The 19951-nt window shown below is 42.3% G+C and overlaps 1 protein-coding gene across 3 annotated transcripts; it reads left to right on the top strand.

Annotated features, from left to right (window-relative positions):
- The first annotated feature begins 4703 nt into the window (after nt 1-4703).
- Nucleotides 4704-17222, top strand: LOC306918150 (uncharacterized protein). Of its 3 annotated transcripts, none has more exons than XM_079531031.1 (3): nt 4704-4823; nt 6793-7274; nt 14072-17222. In XM_079531031.1, the coding sequence occupies exons 2-3, from the start codon at nt 6860-6862 to the stop codon at nt 15712-15714; spliced, it is 2058 nt and encodes a 685-aa protein (XP_079387157.1). In that variant the 5' UTR covers nt 4704-4823; nt 6793-6859; the 3' UTR covers nt 15715-17222. The 3 variants fall into 3 exon arrangements, with proteins under 3 accessions (XP_079387157.1, XP_079387159.1, XP_079387158.1); XM_079531033.1 differs by having other exon boundaries at nt 4765-4823; nt 6838-7274; XM_079531032.1 differs by having other exon boundaries at nt 4785-4823; nt 6798-7274.
- The last annotated feature ends 2729 nt before the right edge of the window (nt 17223-19951 follow it).

The following is a 19951-nucleotide window of genomic DNA, read 5'->3' as shown; positions in this document are numbered from 1 at the left end:
AACTGGCCCCCGTAAACATCTGAATCCCCCCCCCTTTCCCCCCCCCTCACTGTAGCCTATATGTCTCTTTTCCCTTTTTACCTCTATGATGAATTCCTGTTCTGTTCTTTGACTATATAGAAGTGTATTTGTACGTCTCTAAATGTTTTTGATGAATTGAACATGGTGGACCCTCCTTGTAAACAAGTGTAATGCTTAATTGGGTCGTCCACTCACAGTTAACAGTCTTTGTATTGAGTTTGTGCTTGAAATGTACTGTAATTCTGAAAACTGTTAATAAATATTTCAATCAATCAATCAATGGGCACCATTTCATTTAGGTATCTGATCCTGTCGGGAGCGGATGATAGTCGGCAGGCAGGAACAACAGGCGGCAACTTCCTTTTCCCTCAAACCGATTTTCTCAATAAAAGCTACAGGCTACGAGAGCTTTTATTGTTTGAGGGAAAAGGAAGTTGCCGCCTGTTGTTCCTGCATGTCGCCTACAAAACAATACTACAACATGACGTAACGATATCATCCGCTTCCGACAGGATCATACAGACTTTTGAAACAGAGACCAGGCTTTCCTCCGAGGTGGTGGAAAGCCTGGTGAGGCGAGGTTAATTTATATAGTATTTTTATTTGTACTAATCTGGCACATTTACATAGGCCTAATCAAAGTTAATGGAAGTACATCCATTGTAATGGCATGTTCTCTGTAACGTTTCAACATAGGCCTATTGCCTTGGCTCAACAAGTTTAGTTGTTAGAGAATACTAATGTTTACTTTAAAGGTGCAGTGCAACGGAAATGGTGGACTTTTATTTTGAAGTTTCAAACGGTTTCAAGTTGAAACACCGGTCTGAAGTTTCTGAACCAATCGGCGTCGCATCCCTTCAGGCGATGGGACGGTAGCTAGGGACGGTAGCTATGCTATACGCAGCAGCGCATGCTGTGTGTTTGTTTACAAATCAGATAGACGGCCAGCTGTACCAGTTTACTGTTATGTGGCTTATTTCTACCCTATAATGTTTTCAGATGCATATTTTAGCGTGATTAAGTTGAAACCGAGTAATACACTGTCTGGATGTTATCTTGAATGAGAATAAAAACGGAGGATTTCTGTAATCAATAGCAGCTGTGCTGCACGGATGCGCACATATGGGGAATTAAACGGGTGAGCTTCATTTTTATTGGCTTTTATCGATGTGGGCCTCGACACGTCATCACGCAGCACGTTTTCGTTTTCAGGAAGTAATACAAAATATATTTTATGGACTTTTGATATAAAAACACATAGAAATGAGAATTTGCCCATTTTTTTGGCATCAATTGTTAGGTATGCCCATATGATGACCACGGATATGGTCTAAAATTTTCACTACACCTTTAAAACACTTGGCAATCAAACAAACACAATGGCAATCAAGCAGGCCAATTGCCATTCCTATTTTGATTGTGGGATGTCAATAGGCCATACACAACCATCTATCCAGGAGGAATGGAATGTCAATAAGCCATCTCTTGGGCAATTGTGGTGAATATGATTGCATTTTTTATCCATATAGATAGATAGAATACTTTATTGGCAGTTTAAGAAAAATTACAGAAAATGACATCATTTTAAAAAACGCCAAATGGATTTAGTCACAAAAAAGCCTTCGCTTGTTTCCATTGTGGTCCACTTTGTAACATGAAACTATACACAAACATACTGTACAAACAAAACAACCATGGAACATATAATACATAATCCTTATATATAAGGCTGGGAGCTATATACATAGGACAAGAGGTACCCTGAGAGAATAGTCCAGAGCATGGGAGATGGGCTATCCAGGGTCGGAAGCTAACTATGACCAGTTAGTGTGTAGATGGAGCCATGATTTCAGGTCTTTCCTAAATCTTGCAATAGAATTTAGTGATTTCAGGGCTGGAGGGAGTGCATTCCACAGAGTAGTGGCTGCGTAGTAAAAAGCATTTTTTCCCTTGAGTGTCCTGAAACTGGGGGGAACTAGATCATATGGACTTCCTCTGGTTGAGTACCTGTGAGCATCCCTCACTCTGGGCAGGTAGCCCAGCAGGTACTTAGGAACAGAGGCATATAGGATCTTGAAGACCAGACACAATGGGCCTCATGCGCCAACCGTTCTTAAGAAGTTCTTAAGAGGAAATTTGTTCTTAGACCCACTTAGGAAGTTTTTAAGAAGGTTTTGGGATCCCTCAATCTTTTCTTAGCTGTGATTTGTTCGTAGGTAAGAACAGAATCTACGCACACTGTGGAGCACTCTTAGGGTGCCTTTTTCGTTCTTAAGTGCAATCTGAAAACATAAAGGAAAACAGCGCCATCTGCATGATGCTCAAAGTTTGGTCTGAGGACCTCAAGGGGTCCTTGAGGAAGTTCCAGGCAGTCCACAGCAAAATATGGAACATTTACCACTTTAATCCCATTTTATACTTTGAAAATAGCCAATCTACAAGCTCACAAACGCGTCCCATTACTGCCCATTTTGAGCTTGTAGATCGGCTATTTTCGAAACATTTTGATAAATCTTCAAAACATTTCCCTAGCAGAAAATATTTTCATATGGGGGTCTGCAGAATGCATGTCAATTTGGGGGTCCTTGACATGAAAATGTTTGAGAACCACTGGTTTAGAGTTCACAACCCAACCCAACGCACCATACCCACCACATAACCCCCACCCCATGCACCCACCATCACCCCCCCCCCCAAGTTGACTATTGTGAGATAAATAATGAAATACATTCATGATTATTGAAAATATTGAAATATTGAAATATTGACATTTTCTGTTCACTTCAGTACCTCCACAGTATTATTGGAGTCTGGTGTTCCACCATATTTAGACTTTAGTTTAGGTATTCTTGACTTCACTCAACTTTATTTCTATGTGTGAGGTCCTGTGATTTCTGTGTGCTGCAATCACACACAGGTGTGACTGCAGGCAAGGCCATGGAGTCATGCAAAACCACACCCACCTGGGTGAACACAGGTAGGAAAGTGAATTCCCAATGCCTTATATGGGATTGGTGGGGCGGTTCCCTATGGTAATTAGGATGTTAATTAGGATATGTGGGGTGTCTACCTATGATCATTTGAATGAACTGGCACACCCCTTCAAGTTACGAGGATTTGGATTCATCATCATAAGAACATGCTTACGAACAATTTTGCCTACTTAAGAACGTTTCATGAATCTGACTGGACTTCTCTTAGGAATTCACTTAGGAAGAAATGTAAGAGGAAAAGTTAGGAACTTATTGGCGCATGAGGCCCAATGAGAGCTGAGATACTCTCTCCTCCACTCTTAGCCATCCCAGGCTACTAAAGTGGGCAGAGGTAAGATGAGACCTGGGGTTCAATTTTAGTAGTAACCTCACAAGCTTGTTTTGGGAGGTCTGCAGCTTTGTTTTCAATAGCTTGGAGATACCTCTGTACCATGAAGTACAAGCATAGTCAAAGTGGCACTGGATGAGGGCACCGGCCAAGGTCCTCATAGCACTGCTGTTGACATAAGGGGATATCCTGCCCAAGAAACGAGTTCTCTGGTTGACCTTTGAGATCACTTTCATTGCCATTTTTTCACCCGTGAGTTTGTTATCTAGTATGAAACCCAAGTAAGTGACCTCTTCCCTATTTGTGACCACACTGTCACCCACTCTAACTGTGAAGCCCGGGGACTTGTTGAGGTTATGACTTGAACCAAACAGAATAGACTCAGTTTTCCCAAGGTGCAGTGACAATTTGTTGTCGGAGAGCCAAAGACAGATGCTACCGAGCTAGCAGTACTCTCTCGACCTGCGACTTATCTTTGTCCGAGACCAGGAGAGCTGAGTCGTCTGCGAACAAGAACAGATTGCATTTACATGCCGAGTTCATGTCGTTTACATAAATTAGAAACAGTAGAGGCCCTAGGATGCTCCCTTGGGGGACCCCACACTCTACTGGGAGGGAAGTAGACAGGGTACCATTCACATCGACCACCTGTTTCCTTCCCTCAAGGTAAGATCTCACCCAGTTTAACGATGGGCCATCAAAACCGATTGCCTTCAGCTTGTTTAGCAGTATGGAGTGGTTCACAGTGTCAAACGCCTTTTGAAGGTCCAGCATGACCATGCCGCAGTACTTGCCTGAGTCCACCTCACGTCTGATGATATCAGTCAAGTATAACAGACATGTATCAGTAGAGTGAGATTTTCTGAAGCCTGACTGGAATTCAAAAAGAAGTTTGTTATTAAGCAGATATAAATGTATCTGTTCATAAACTAGTCTCTCTATGACTTTTGAGATGGAACAAAGGATGGAGTTGGAGCACTGGGGAAATTGGCAATTCATAGAGATTTACTACAATATTTATGAATGCATTTAAACATATTTATATTTAAATGTTTTAAAAATATTTATAGCAATTATTGTAAGCCTAGAATCAATCCATCCAGCATACTGGTGAATCATGACCATAAAACCTTTGATTATGTGAATAAATTAAAATGAAAACCTATTTTAGTAAATCTCTATGGGAAAATGAACCCACTGCTATGCTCAATAGCTGTTCCACTGTATTACATTGTACCATGGCTCCCCCTAGTGACCGTTTATGGTGCGTGCACCGTGCACGCTCCAGGCTCCAGCGGAGCTAGTGTGCATGTGCACAACCCTTGTGTGTGTTCGCCAGCAGGACTGTTGATGCTTTAATAATAAAAGTGAAAGTGTAAGAGCCATTATGAAAGCTGTGGTTTGAAAACAGTGTGGTCGTTAAGCAGCAGGAGGACGTTTGTTTGTTAGCAGCTCAACCACTGAAAGAAACACAGCTACAGGTAAAAAGATGAACTGATTCAACTGTTTTTACTACATTTATAGACTATATTGACTCATCTTTTAACATGGAACATGACGAGTATTTCTCTCATATCGGCTTGTTATGTGATCCTAAAAATAGTTAATACTAGCAGCAGTAATACTATTGCAACGTGCTTGTTATAAATGTATCCTAAACAAGCAGTATAGTTAATACTAGCAGCAGTATTTATAACTTGCTCCTCCAAAGGGAGCTAGCTCTCTTTGCTACGTGGCTTGTTGCCTGCCTGTTCTGCTGAGTTGGAGATCGGGGTTCCATTCCAGCTCAAGCCAAGGTGCTAAACGTTATGTAACCCTGTTAATATGTTGGGTTAATAAGAGTCATTTGAAATGTTTTGTTATTTGAATTATACAAGCAAAGACAATGGGAAGACTTATTGTTTTTGGATGTTGATGTACTTGTTACATATAATGTGAAAATAAATGTACTTGCCTTATATTACTTGAGATTACCTAAAGAAGTGTTTATTTTACCTGTGGGTAAGTGGGTTTATTGTTTTGTAACCATAACGTCACCTCAGTGTGTTGCAGGACGAGATAGATAGATGATACTACTGGTTCCCAAACAGTGGGTCAGGACCCATTTCTGGGTCACAGACACATTATTTTGGGTCCCTTTATTTTTTTGTTTCTAAATTAGAAACAAATGTTTACGAAGTAGTGCAAATAGCCAATCTGTAAGCACGAAACAACGTGTTGTGAGCTTGCAGATCTGCTATTTCCACTAGCTTGGGTCCTGGGCAAACGTATCATTTATTTTGGTCTAGACTCTAGAGACTGTTAAGGATGTCTGTTTTCTTACTGCAAGAACCATATTGGACTTGTTGCTCCATTATCCGGTTAGGGTCAGAACCATCTCGGGATCTTTTGGTCGGCGCATTGTTAGTGAGAGAGGTTGTTGCACCAATATTTGCGCGTGAGAAAAAATAAAAATAATCTGCCGTTTATTTTGTCTTCCACCGATACAGAAGTACAGAAGATAATCTTTTAAGCAGTGATGTTTGTTTGATTGAACAATGTATTCACAGTATACAAGAATGGGTACATTTCATTTTATTTCACAGTATGCAGAATGGGTACATTTCATTTTATTTACAGTATGTAGAATGGGTACATTTAATTGTATTCACAGTATGTAGAATGGTTACATTTAATTTTATTTCACAGTATGCAGAATGGGTACATTTCATTTTATTTCACAGTATGTAGAGTGGGTACATTTCATTTTATTTCACAGTATGCAGAATGGGTACATTTAATTTTATTTCACAGTATGTAGACTGGGTACATTTCATTGTATTTCACAGTATGCAGAATGGGTACATTTCATTTTATTTCACAGTATGTAGAATGGGTACATTTCATTGTATTCACAGTATGTAGAATGGGTACATTTCATTTTATTCACAGTATGCAGAATGGGTACATTTCATTTTATTCACAGTACATTTCAAGTAAAAGCACAAGCCGGTACAAAAACTGCTACGAGGATGAAATCATGAAAAGCACTAAGACTTGTTTACATAAGGGTCCTCCATTTTCAATTCATCAGAACATTTAAAAATAATAATAAATAAAATAGTAATGAATTATACTTAGATCACTCTCCTCACTGAGGTCAAATAAAGGCTGGCTATGTGATTTAATATGATCTCCCATCCCTACTTGTGAACAGTTACAATTTACGCTCACAGAAATGGTTGCACTGTACGCTCCCTGCTTGACTGAGGCACGACATTAAAAACACATTGGTTACTTTCACCTTATTCACTTTACACCATTGTTCTTTGTGTCAAGTTAAGTGTGATTTCTTCCCTAATGCATGATGAATCCCATAATCTCCAGATTCACATGTTGGAGAGTTGGGCTAACACCACTATGTCTCCAGTTATTAAAATCCTTCCTTATTCACTTTGCTGCTTATTTCAGAGCAGTGTGTGGAGTCCAGACTGCAGGTGAAGATGAACTCTCCAGACTCATAAGAACTACAATACCCATGATGCATCACTCCCAGGTGAAGATGAACTCTCCAGAATCAGCCAGGGACGTTTCTATTAAACAGGAAGCTGAAGACATTTCTATTAAACAGGAAGCTGAAGACATTTCTATTAAACAGGAAGCTGAAGACGTTTCTATTAAACAGGAAGCTGAAGACATTTTTTTTAAACAGGAAGCTGAAGACATTTCTATTAAACGGGAAGGTGAAGACGTTTCTATTAAACAGGAAGCTGAAGACGTTTCTATTAAACAGGAAGCTAAAGACGTTTCTATTAAACAGGAAGCTGAAGACGTTTCTATTAAACAGGAAGCTGAAGACGTTTCTATTAAACAGGAAGCTGAAGACGTTTCTATTAAACAGGAACCTGAAGACGTTTCTATTAAACAGGAAGCTGAAGACCAGCCACACCTCAGTAAGTTTCATGTGCTCTTCCTTTCTTTAATATGTTCTGTTCTGTAAGGCTGCCACAATGTCTTATTTTCACTGTACAATAACAATGGCAAAAAATACATATGGATATACATATGGATTTTCTGATTTGTCATACTCTGAAGTGTCAAAGTATTTGAAAGCTTAGCGTCTGCACTTTCTTACAATTAACAAAACTGAAACATTACCATTATGTGAGACACAATTTCTATCGGGTGTGAAAAATACTTGCTGGCAGCGTGAACAAGACATTTGGCGCTGATCACTACTGTATTTTGTGAGAGACACACAGGCAGACAGACTCACAGACCCATTTACAGACGTACAGGCAGACGGCCGATTCATACTCCTATTTTACCGCTGTAGTGTCGAAATGATTTCGGCTCGTCAGAAATTTTCAGTAGCACCGAAGAGCCGACTTTAGGACGGTACCCGCCCCCCCCCCCCCCCCCCGAACCTCAAATGACGTCACATTGTAGGCTCTACAGAGCCGAACCGACTTTTATTCGGCTCTAAAATAGGAAAATAGGTCTTTAGTCCCCTTTTAAAAGCGTCCACGGACTGTGGTGCTCTCAGGTGGTCTGGGAGGGTATTCCACAGCCGAGGAGCAGCTGAGCAGAAGACCCGGTCCCCCATAGTGCGGAGTGATGCTGGTTATTGGGGATGATTTGACCTGGTGTGGGGTGCCGATTAGAATGGCCTCTGTTTTGAAACTGTTGAGTTGTAGGACGTTGGTCAATGAAGGTGACGACTTGGGGGCGGAGGGGAGTGGGACAGTCCTGATGTAGAGTTGGGTGTCATCAGGGAGGAAATGGTAGGATATCCCATACCGGCTGATGACACGACCAAGGGGGGGGGGGCGAGGACGGAACATTGGGGTACGCCACAGGTGACAGGCTGTGTCCGGGAGTAAACACCTCCCAGGGAGACGCGCTCGGTTCTGTCTGTGAGGTATGAGTTGAACCAGTTGAGTGCAGTGTCGGTGAGTCCTATGGTGGAGTGGAGGCGGTTGAGGAGGATGGTGTGGTCTACTGTGTCAAATGCGGCTGACAAGTCCAGGAGGATGAGGAGGGAGGGGGAACCATAAGCAGGTTATCAGTGACTCTCACCAGTGGTGTTTCTGTGCTGTGGGCTGAGCAGAATCCTGATTGAAAGTTCTCGAAGAGCTTATTGTGTTTTCAATGTTGTTGAAGTTGTGCGGCAACCACTTTTTCCAGTACCATGGAGAGGAAGGGCAGGTTGGAAATGTATGCAGTTATGTGGGTTTTTAAAAGAGCTGCGGGGAAGGGGTCACGGGTGCATGTGGATGGTTTCATCTTGGTGATGATGGCCTCTACCTGTTGCTGAGATATGTTGGCCAAGCAGTGGAGAGGCTGGGAGATCCCTGGCTGTGGGGTGGGACAGGGTGGAGCAGATGTTGTTGACCTTTGACCTGATGGAATCGAGGATGCTGTTGCACTGGATACCTGTGGTATCACTGTGGGTGGGAGATTGTGGTTAAAGGAGGTTGTTTATACGATTCAGCTTTCACTGAAATTTGCTTTGCGTCCATGACGTCACCGTTCAAGATACAGACAGGACATACACAATACATTACACAAGGTACATTACAGGACACACATCACAGAAGCAGACAGGAACAAGAACAATAGAACATATCCTCTTGGTTTACCGATTTTGGTTTAAAAGCAGAACAGACTGGTGTACAAAAGAGTTCTTTAGCCTGTTTTTCTTATATTTTGGGACTCTAAACCGCCTCATGGAGGGCATGTAAGGGGTCAGAGGAGGTGCTCTTCGCCAGTCTAAGCATGCTATTGATCTGGGCTTCTTTAAAAGAATGCAACACAACCTCGACTGGCCTACCAACAATTTTAGCGCAGATCTTAATTTGGTTATACAGTTTGTTCTTATATATCATTGATAGGCTGTTAAACCAGGCCGTGCTACAGTACAACATCACAGTTTGAACAACAGACGTATAGAAAAGAGACAAGATGTGACTGCTAGCACCAAACGATCTAAGTCGGCGTAGGGAGTACATGCGCTGCTGTATCCTGGATGGATGGATGGATGGATTGATGGAATTTTATTTTGTCATTGGACACAAGTGTACAACGAAATGAATCTGTTGGCATCAATCCAAATGCAATACAAGACGGTAATCATAATGCAAAAGTTGTTAGTATTGGCAAGAGTAAAAACAGTAAGAAAAATACAGTTTAAAGGACCACTTCACCACTTTTCAACTTCTCTTCCTATAATTGGTCCTAACTAATGTTCATGATAAAATACCACCATTTTTTCCTACTCAGTCTGTGTCTCATAGGAGGGCTGTGGGCAGTTCAGAAACCCGTCCACCAGTGACATCATCAATGGGGAATCCAAGCTAATAGAAACGGCAGGCTTTCTTTTCCTAAAAGGTTGCAATGCAAAAGTTGAAGCCATCGTTCTCACGATAATACAAATCTAAATATATTTTAAAACAAATCTTGTTTAAAAAAAAATCTGCCTAATGATGATGTCACTGGTGGACGGGTGTCCGAACTGCCCAAAGCCCTCCTATGAGACACAGACTGAGTAGGAAAAGATTGTGGTATTTTATCATGAACATTAGTGAGGACCAATTATATGAAGAGATGTTGAAAAGTGGTGAAGTGGTCCTTTAAGTACAGTCAGTAGGAGTTCATATTGTCCTGGGGGGTGGGGGGGGGGTGGGGGGGGGGGATTTATCATTTGGTTAAAGAGTTCAAGAGAATAATGACTGAGGGGAAGAAGCTGTTTCTGGATGTGGTGGTTGAGGTCTTGAGGCATCTGTAGCCCTTTCGCCTCTGTGAATGGGAGGGGTGGAACAGTCTGTTGTTGGGGTGGGAGGCATCCTTAATGATACTAAGGGCCTTAGACCGGCAGCGCTGCTTGTAGATGGACTCTATTGTTGGCAGTGAAGAGCCTATGATACGCTGCGCAGTTTTCTCCACCCTCTGCAGTGATTTCTGCTCCGCAACAGTACAGTTTCCATACCAAGCTGTAATGCAGTAGGTGAGTGTACTTTCGATGGTACAGCGGTAGAAGTTTTCCAGAGTCTGGTTTGACTTTCCTCAATCTCCTCAGGAAAAAGAGACGCTGGTGGGCCTTCTTTATCAGGGAGGATGTATTTTGGGTCCAGGAAAGGTCTTCCGATATGTGGACCCCCAGAAATTTGAAGCTGGTGACACGCTCCACCTCCACACCATTGATGTGGATAGGGGCATGCTGTCCCCCTCTGCTCCGTCTGAAGTCCACAACCAGCTCCTTTGTCTTGGAGGTGTTAAGGGCGAGGTTGGTCTCAGCGCACCACCTCACCTGGTGTACTTCCTCCATGTAGGCACGTTCATCATTGTTTTTGATGAGGCCAATCACTGTGGTGTCATCTGCGAACTTGATGACATGGTTTGAGCCATGTGCAGGTGTGCAGTCGAAGGTGAAGAGTGAGTAGAGGAGGGGGCTCAGGACACAACCCTGCGGGAGACCAGTGTTCAGGGTGATGGTTGAGGAGGTGAGGTTGCCTATCCTGACCTGCTGGGGTCTGTTCACAAGGAAGTCAAGGATCCAGTTACAGAGCAGGGGGTCAATGTCAAGGTCGGTACGTTTTTTAATCAGTTTGGAGGGGATGATTGTGTTGAGCTGAAGTCTATGAATAGCATTCTCACACAGGTGTTGTCAGTATCCACTGGTGAAGTGTAGGGCTGTAGCAATGGCGTCCTCCGTGCTCCTGTTTTCACGAAAGGCAAACTGGAACTGGTCTAGGGTTTTACAAATATAGTCAATATGAGATGACCATGATAAGGTGGCGTCTATCATCACCCACAGATATTTGTAAGATGGGACTTGTTCAATAGCTGAACCATGGATTGTCACCGGTGGTGTCTTATCACCGGGAGCAGGACCAAATATAATTTCCTCAGTTTTCTTAGTGTTGATAATCAGGTTATTTTTGTCACACCATTCTACAAGCCGGTCAACGCTACACTGGTACTGTTTCGGGTCATCACTGTCAGTCATCAGAGCTATTAGCGTAGAATCATCCGAATATTTCAGAAGAAACTGATTTGACTCGCAGGTGTTGCAGTCTGCCGTGTAAAGAGTGAACAGTACAGGTGAGCTAATGCAACCTTGGGGTGCACCAACTCTGGTCCTGATGGGAGAGGAGAGTGTCTTGTTTACCTTTACATACTGAATTCTGTCAGTGAGGAACTTAAGATATAAGGATTAATGTGTAACTGAACCATTTTAGTGAGGAGCAAGTCTGGCTGTATTGTGTTGAACGCAAGACAAATCTAGGAAAAGTCCTCTAGCATAGGATTTTGGTTTGTCAAGATGTTTGGAGATGAAGGGAACCAGTGTGACAACTGTATCCTCTGTACTTCGACCCTGCTTGTAATCAAATTGAAATGGATCCTGTGAGTTAAATATGGCATTGTTGAGATGATGAACCATCATTTTTTCCAGAGCTTTCATGATAACAGATGTGAGTGCTATTGGTCTATAATCATTGTGTTCTTTAGGGTTTGGCTTTTTTGGCAGTGGTTTTATGTGAGCAGTCAACCAAGCCTGTAGTATGGTATGAGGATTCTCAACAATATGTTGAAAAATGGGCTGCCAGACAGGGGCCAATTCTGTGGCAAAATCCTTCAGAATAAGGGGGCTTATTAGGTCAGGACCAGGGGCTTTTTCTGCATTTAAACGCTGAAATATGCGCCTTGTTTCCTCCACACTGACAGTGATTCTATCCCCACTAGAGGGCACCAACGTATCAATTAAATCTACACCTAGATCATCGTTTGCAGACTCAAAGCGAGAGAAAAAGCTGTTTAAATCATTTGCAAACACCAGTTCGTTGTCCGTCACAATTGGCTTATTGGAAGGAGACATACCGGTCATACTTCTCATAGTGTCCCAGAGTCTTTTAGGGTTATTTGCTTGACATTAATCCTCTAGACGCTGCCTATGAGCCTGTTTCGCCTCCCTAATTTTCTTCTTTAGGTTCTTGTCCAAACTCTGGCCAAAGTTTGGCCAAGTCCTTGTTCTTAAACGCAGCTTTCCTGTCGTTAATCTCGTTTTTAATGTCTCTGGTCACATACAGTTTGTTATTGTGATAGATCTTAATTTTCTTCGTAGGAATAGCCATCTGCACACAGAAGTTGATGTAGTCGCTGGTTACAGTGGTGGTTTCATCGACGGAGCTGCTGTGAAATGTGTCCCAGTCTGTACAGTCAAAGCAGGCTCCCAGCCTCTCCCTGCTTTCAAGTGACCATTTCCTTATTACCCTCTCCTCTGGCATGCTAGCTTTAAGTTTTGTTTTATAGGTAGGGATCAGGTACACCACGTTGTGGTCAGAGTTGGCTATGGGGGGTCTAATTCTGGATTCATATGCTGTTTTAATGTTCACATAGCATTTGTCAAGGATCTTGTCTTTCCTGGTGGGACTTTTTACAAACTGGTTAAAACCAGACAGAGTGCTGTCCAAGTAACAGTGATTCAGATCCCCCAGAACAATAGCAGGTGCACCTGGATATCTCTGCTGCTGGTTATGGACACAGTCCGCAATGGTGGCGGCCGCTTGCGCAGCATTAGCACTGGGCGGCACATACACCACGCACAACAGGATGCTTCCAAATTCCCTAGGTAAATAAAAGGGTCTCAGACTTACGCAAAGGATCTCCACATTCTTATTGCAGATCGTTTCTCTTACAGTTAGTGTTAGTTAGTTAGTTAGTTACGAGTTAGTGTCTCTGTTAGCTCGCGCAAGAGTAAATCCATTGATCTCAAACAGGGAGTCGGGCGCATCAGATTGGAGCCAGCTCTCCGTGAAGCATAATAAAGATGCCTCACGGAATTCGTGACAGTACCTCGCATAGGCTTGGACCTCGTCCACCTTGTTGTTCAGGGAGCGCAGGTTACTGAGGATGATAGCAGGGAGCGGCGGTCTTGTGTGCCTTTGCCGAAGTCGGTTGCGAATCCCTCCTCTCTTTCCCCGTTTCCTACGCTTGGCTGGCCGTCTCAGCTCGGGTGGGATGTTGTCCAAAATCACCGGTGGTAAGCGGTGTTGGTTTCTGTCCAACAGGAATTCCCGGCTATAGGAGAGGCTCATTCCCCTGCCGAAGTCGGCGTTCGGGTTAGTTGTTGTTTGTGTGACAGCTGAGAACTGTGCTCCCCGAAGGGCACCGATCCCCACCAAAATCAGTAAATAACCACTGACAGTTCATTTTCGTTCCCCTTTAGTCATCCTAACATGCGATGACAAAGTCAGACAAACAATATAAACACACTTAACAAACAATCTTGAGCGGATTCGACATGGACACGGTTCGCAGCTGAGCAGCGCCCCCGGTGGTGGAGAAAAGTTGCTTTTTAATTTACTCCCAAATCAGAGCTCAGTTGTGAAGTATCATGTTTTTAAATTGTTTCAGAATTTCCTGATTCAAATAAAACATTTGCTGTAACTGTAACTTGCTTGGAGTTAAAGTAACTAAATATGGGTGGTCCAGGCACATGCCACACAGGCTATAGACTCTGGTCTGGCCTGGCAGCGCATCACATGTTCGAGTCCCATTCATGACGACATTTGCTGCATGTCTCTCCCCTTCTTCTCGCCAAAAACGAATCTAAAAAAAAAAGAAGTAACTAAATACATGACTTCAAATTATATTATTTTTGTATTTTGTGGAAATCTGGCTAAAACGTTGAGAACAGTACAATTTTAGGAATCCAGTGTTGACCATCATGTTATGTTTCTGCTCCTAGACATCCTGCACATGGTTGTGTGTAAAGAGGAGGTTTCACCTGAACAGGAGAGGAGCCCCAGTATGATCCAGGAGGAACCAGAGCCTCCACACATTAAAGAGGAGCAGGAGGAGCTTAAAGAGGAACAGGAGGAGCTACTTCAAAGACCAGAGGAACCTGTTGGGTCAACATTGACATTACTAGCAGTGAAAAGGGAAGATAATGAAGAAGACACCTCTTCCCACTGCTCTGAAGTTGAACTTGAACTTGAAGTCACTGAAGACAGTGATGATTGGGATGAGACCAGTGGAGGTCAGTTCTTCTCCTGTTCAGAGTGTTCATTCTCCTTCACATCTCAGGTCTTCCTCCATAGACACATCAGGAGGAGCCACAATGACCTCTACTGCCAGAAGACCTCAGAAGCTCTATCTGCTCTATCTGATCACCTCTACTGCAGAGTGCTGAGTAGTAATGGCCAGATCACCTCAGAAGCTCTATCTGCTCTATCTGATCACCTCTACTGCCAAGTGCTGAGTAATGAACAGATCACCTCAGCAGCCTGTCAGCAAATCACCAACTCTATAACCAGCCAAAAACAAGGAGACACTGATGAACCAAGACCTTACAGTCCTCAACAGTTTACTTTACCTGAACTAGAAGAAGTACAGACACATCAGCTGACTTTCACAGCTATTAAAACACACATATGTGGACACTGTGGCAAGACTTTCAGTGAGTCATGTGACCTGAAGAGACACCAGCGTGTCCACTCTGGAGACAAACCCTTCAAATGTAAACATTGTAACAAGAGTTTCACTATTTTGGGTAATCTGAAGACACACCAGCGTGTCCACACTGGGGAAAAACCTTTCCACTGTAAACATTGTAACAAGTGTTTCAGTAACTTTGCTGCCCTGACAGCACACCTTCATTTCCACACTGGAGAAAAACCTTTCCAATGTAAACATTGTAACAAGAGTTTCATTATTGCAGGTAACCTTAAGAGACACCAGCGTGTCCACACTGGAGAAAAACCTTTCCAGTGTACACATTGTAACAAGAGTTTCAGCCAGTCAGATCACCTGAAGGCACACCAGCGTGTCCACACTGGAGAAAAACCTTTCCAATGTACACATTGTGACAAGAGTTTCAGAATATCAGGTTCCCTGAAGACACACCAGCGTGTCCACACTGGAGAAAAACCTTTCCAATGTAAACCTTGTAACAAGAGTTTCACTCGGTCATCTGACCTGAACAGACACCAGCGTATCCACACTGGAGAAAAATCTTTCCAATGTAAACATTGTAACAAGAGTTTCAGTAAGTCAGTTTCCCTGAAGACACACCAGCGTGTCCACACTGGAGAAAAACCTTTCCACTGTAAACATTGTAACAAGAGTTTCAGTCGGTCATCTGACCTGAACAGACACCAGCGTGTCCACACTGGAGAAAAACCTTTTCACTGTAAACATTGTGACAAGAGTTTCAGAGAGTCAGGTTCCCTGAAGATGCACCAGGATGTCCACACTGGAGAAAAACCTTTCCAATGTAAACATTGTAACAAGAGTTTCAATGCGTCAAGTAATCTGAAGAGACATCTTCGTGTCCACAGTTCTCACAGGACAACAAAAATGCTCACTGTAAACCGTGTGAACAAAGTTTAAATAACTCGGTCACTTGCTAAGACATTCACACCATGGGGTAAAAAGAAAGACAGTTTCCACTATAAATGAGCTCACTGGGAGGATCAAATTAAACAGCTGTATGTTTGTAGGGTGGCTGATAGACGAGGAAAATATTATGGATTATTATACTGCTCCTATTAGTGCGGCACGATTCTCGCTGGAATGTGAATGTTGATTTCCTCCACAAGAATAGAGATCACGATTCTCACACAATAATTTTTTCCATGAAAATATTTATTAAAACAACTTAAACATAAGAGTAACTAAAATTAATTGGACAGCCAACTAGTTCTGCATTTTATGATTCTTCACAAAATGAGGTTGCATAGGTGTCTGAATCTAGATCTCAATCCTTTTTTTTTTTAATTAATTGTGCGGCTCAACCTCCTATATTTCAAAACAAATATGGGTGAATTCTCCTTCTACAGCACGGCCACCCAGGCATGGAATGCACTGACTCCCTCCCTCAAAAAAATGCAGATCACTTACGTCTTTTAAACCCGTCCTGAAAATCCACCTTTCAGCGGGCCCAAGGGAGAGGAAATGATCACTTCTCCCATAACCCTGTAACACCCGGATATATTTCTACTTGCAAAAAAGAGATTTCAACCTTACTACTACTTGTACTACTAGGACTTTGTAGAGGAAATTATGTAAAAAAAGAAAAGAAAAATATATTATTATTATTAATTTACATTTTGGGGGATATCTTTCACAAAAATAAATAAAACATGTTCTAGACATTCTAATGATCACAAAAAACATATTAGAGTTATTTTACTTACTTTTATCAGGGTTAAAGGTCAAAGGTCATAGGTTAAAAATTGTTCAAAATTGCACAGAGTCCAAAGATGTTTAATTTGTGTGAATTTCAGCCTCTGTGGGGGGTATTTATATACAAATATCATGACCAATGGCATTGCAATGGCATTGCAATGAACCTCAATGATGACGTTTAGGTGAAAAAATAACAGGAAAAACATAATTAATTAATTCATAAAAATGTGTATTATTGCAACGTTGGGTCTTACAGGGTTAAACAGGTGATCACCCTTCCTTTTCCACCACTCTGTACATAGTGTTTTATTTTCCTGTAATGATATTGTTGTTATTAATGATTATATTGATTTTTTTGTTGAGGGGCAAAGCTAACCACAAACACGATGATTTGATTGGCTGATCACTCCATAGCGATGCTTTGATTGGCTGCTGTACAGATTGAGGATAAGAAGTGGAGACGCCAAAAGTGATTGGCCGGAATGACATTTGTGATGATTTGATTGGCTGAGCACGAAGTGTGATGTATGATCATGTATGATAACAGTGCCCCTCCCTTCAGACAAGTGTGATGTTTGTCATGTCTATGAATTGATTGCATAGGGCCTAAATGGAAACAAGACTGCAAGGATTTATTTTGTTATTCCTTCTGGAATTGGTGTTTGACTGTACTGCTTTTACATTTATTTCTAATAAAATAATCAATCAATCATCCTGTCAATAGAGAAGTCTCCATTCTCCTGCTCTTTTGTTCCCTTAAACTTATTATTTTATTCTAAATGTTTTATCCCACAATTTTGTAACCCATTGTCAATTATCTAATGTAATCCTGGGCACTACACTTCCTCTGCCAACCTGGGGGCGCAGCGGACTGACCTCATGCCCCTTCTATGCATGAGGAGTCCAAGCTGCTTCTTTTCACCTGACAGGGGAGAGTTTCCCCGGCCGGACGTAGTGCTTGGAAGGAACACGTTATTCCGACCAGTTCCTTTCTCCTCCATCAGGCGCCCTGGCTGGCCAGGGGGAGGTAGTTTAGAGACCAGGATTACGGCATGTTTTTGTGAGGGTACCTACCCTAGGGGACACGGGGAGAACATGCAAACTCCATTCGCCAACCCCGCCTCGGGTATGGGCACTGATGACGCAGAGGAGGGAACACGCCCCCAGTGCCCCCAGTGGGAATCGAACCCAGGACCTTCTAGCTGTGAGGCGACAGCACTACTGTGCCACCGTGAGCCCCTTAAACGTATTATTAAAAAAACATTTATGACTTTATTGTAATTTGGGCCGGTTTTTGGTAACTAGGCTGGGAAACTAAGAAAAAGCAATGCATGTCATTAAATTGGGTTTATATGATTAATATGGACTGTTTTCCATATGTTTGAGTTAAATTTATATAATAAAAACAATAATTTAGGCCTTACAGCATTTGAAACATCAGCTGTCACATTTCTTTTTATTTAGTATTTTCATGTAAAATTGGCCACCTGATCAGCTAAGATGGGCCACAGTTTTGTTTAGCCAATTAGCTCCTTGCTCTTTTTTAAAGTTGAACAGCCAATGGATGCACATGATTCTTGCCACTAGGTCTGCATGATTAATCAAATGTAATGGTATATCGAAATGGCTTTTTTTTTGGGACGATGTCAAAAAATTAAAATCGACAAATCGTTTTTCACTTTCACTAGGGTATTTACAGTAATGTCTCTCGCGTTCACCCACAGGCTTCTTCCTCCCTCTTCCTGCAGCGCAGAGAGAAAACCTGAAAGAAAGGAGCGTTTGCATGTATGCCACGGGCAGCGATAGGAATGAGGATTTTGTTGCTAAAAAAGGCAAGACAAAGTCTGTCGTCTGAAAATGGTTCGGCTTCTCCATTTCAGATGTAGAGCAAACTAGTCCCCGGTGTAAAAGTTGTAAAAAGTCGGTGCCTGTGAGAGACGGCAACACAAGTAACTTGTTCCAGCACCTGGAAAGTAAACACAAGCATAGCGGCAAATGGGAAGAATGCAAAGCGTTGCAGGGCTGCTGCTGCACAACAGAAGCTTATCAATACCATGTCCCGACCTACTGTCCATTACACTGTTTATTTTGACCTACTGTCCCTTACACTGTTTATTTTGACCTACTGACCCTTACACTGTTTATTTTGACCTACTGTCCCTTATAATGTTTATTTTGACCTACTGTCCCTTACACTGTTTATTTTGCACCGAGGAGCCATGTGTGTCTGACTGTACGTCGCCTCGGCTAAAAACAAAGTGAAGCCAGACTTATGCTTCGCCGTACGACGTGTTGCATGCTACAAATAGCTGATCTGCAAGCTCACAACGCGTCGCCTCTGCAACACTTTGTGAGCTTGTACAGTAGATTGGCTATTTTCGGCACGCGGAAATATGTTGGATGAGATGTTCAGAAACCTTTGCCTTCACTGCTCACAATAAAAGCATCAGCTGTCACAAGTCGAAAAGAGAGATGGGGCATCATTCTTTTTCACTTGGCCCATGACAAGACAGAAGCTAAATGGAAAAGGATTGCAGATTCGGTGGCATTTCACATTGCAAAAGGGTGCAGGAAGAGTGGGCACCTAAACATTGTGGGCACCTCAGTGTTAAGTTGGCTATTCCAAAATGTAAAACAAATAATAATTTTAAAGGGAATTCATTTGGATAATGTTAATGGACATATTGTAAACATTTTCACTTGTTTAATCCCAAAGGGGATTTATCTTTATTTGTTTAAGGTTTGGACTTTATTCCAATTAGAAGATTCACATTTATTTGCATTAAAAAAGAAAAAAAAAGGCCAAATCTTAGGCAGAATCGTGCAGCCCTACCATACTGTATATGGGGGCGTGATGGCATGGAGATCTAAGGGCCTCCATGATGTCACAAGGCGTGACCATATATGGAGACGTGATGTCATTAGGTATCGTATATGGAGGTGTGGGTGATGGACGGACGGACGGGAGATGCAGGTTTTCATAGTACAGTAAATGTGACCAAAGGGCCTTGCAAACGGGGAGCGATAAAAATCGCCTATAGTTCATTTTCAACAAGACCTGCGTTTTTGCGCGGAGCAGTCGCAGTGCGACAACGCAAGATGTACATGAGTACATCTTGGCAAGTTGCCAAGATGTACTTTACATAAAACGGTTGCTTTGATTGGTCTATGGTTGTCATGATGGGAGATGCAATGCATCACATCTGATATGGTGCAATCACATCAGTCATACTTGACTGTTCAGTGTAAATGCCAGGTGAAAACAATCTCAGGTTATAAGGTTGATAAATCAATAAAGAAATGCACATCTATTAAAACAACATGTATAATACATGACTTAATTTACAGACTTAATGTTATCCTTCAACTTCTTGTTGATGCCCCAAAATGACCGGATATATAGCCTATGGTTTTGTAGCAATTGTAGAAATATTGGACC

This window comes from Electrona antarctica, assembly GCF_951216825.1.
Source record: "Electrona antarctica genome assembly, contig: scaffold_89, whole genome shotgun sequence".
NCBI classification, from domain to species: Eukaryota; Metazoa; Chordata; class Actinopteri; order Myctophiformes; family Myctophidae; genus Electrona; species Electrona antarctica.
The sequence above is the reverse complement of the archived record's forward strand: the minus strand, read 5'-3'. Positions and strand labels throughout refer to the sequence as shown.

Bases quoted from the DNA above. Each gene is read 5' to 3' on its own strand.
- LOC306918150 (XM_079531031.1), top strand. From the start codon at position 6,860: ATGATGCATCACTCCCAGGTGAAGATGAACTCTCCAGAATCAGCCAGG. The intron at 7,275-14,071 runs GTAAGTTTCATG...TTCTGCTCCTAG, and splicing joins TGAAGACCAGCCACACCTCA to ACATCCTGCACATGGTTGTG.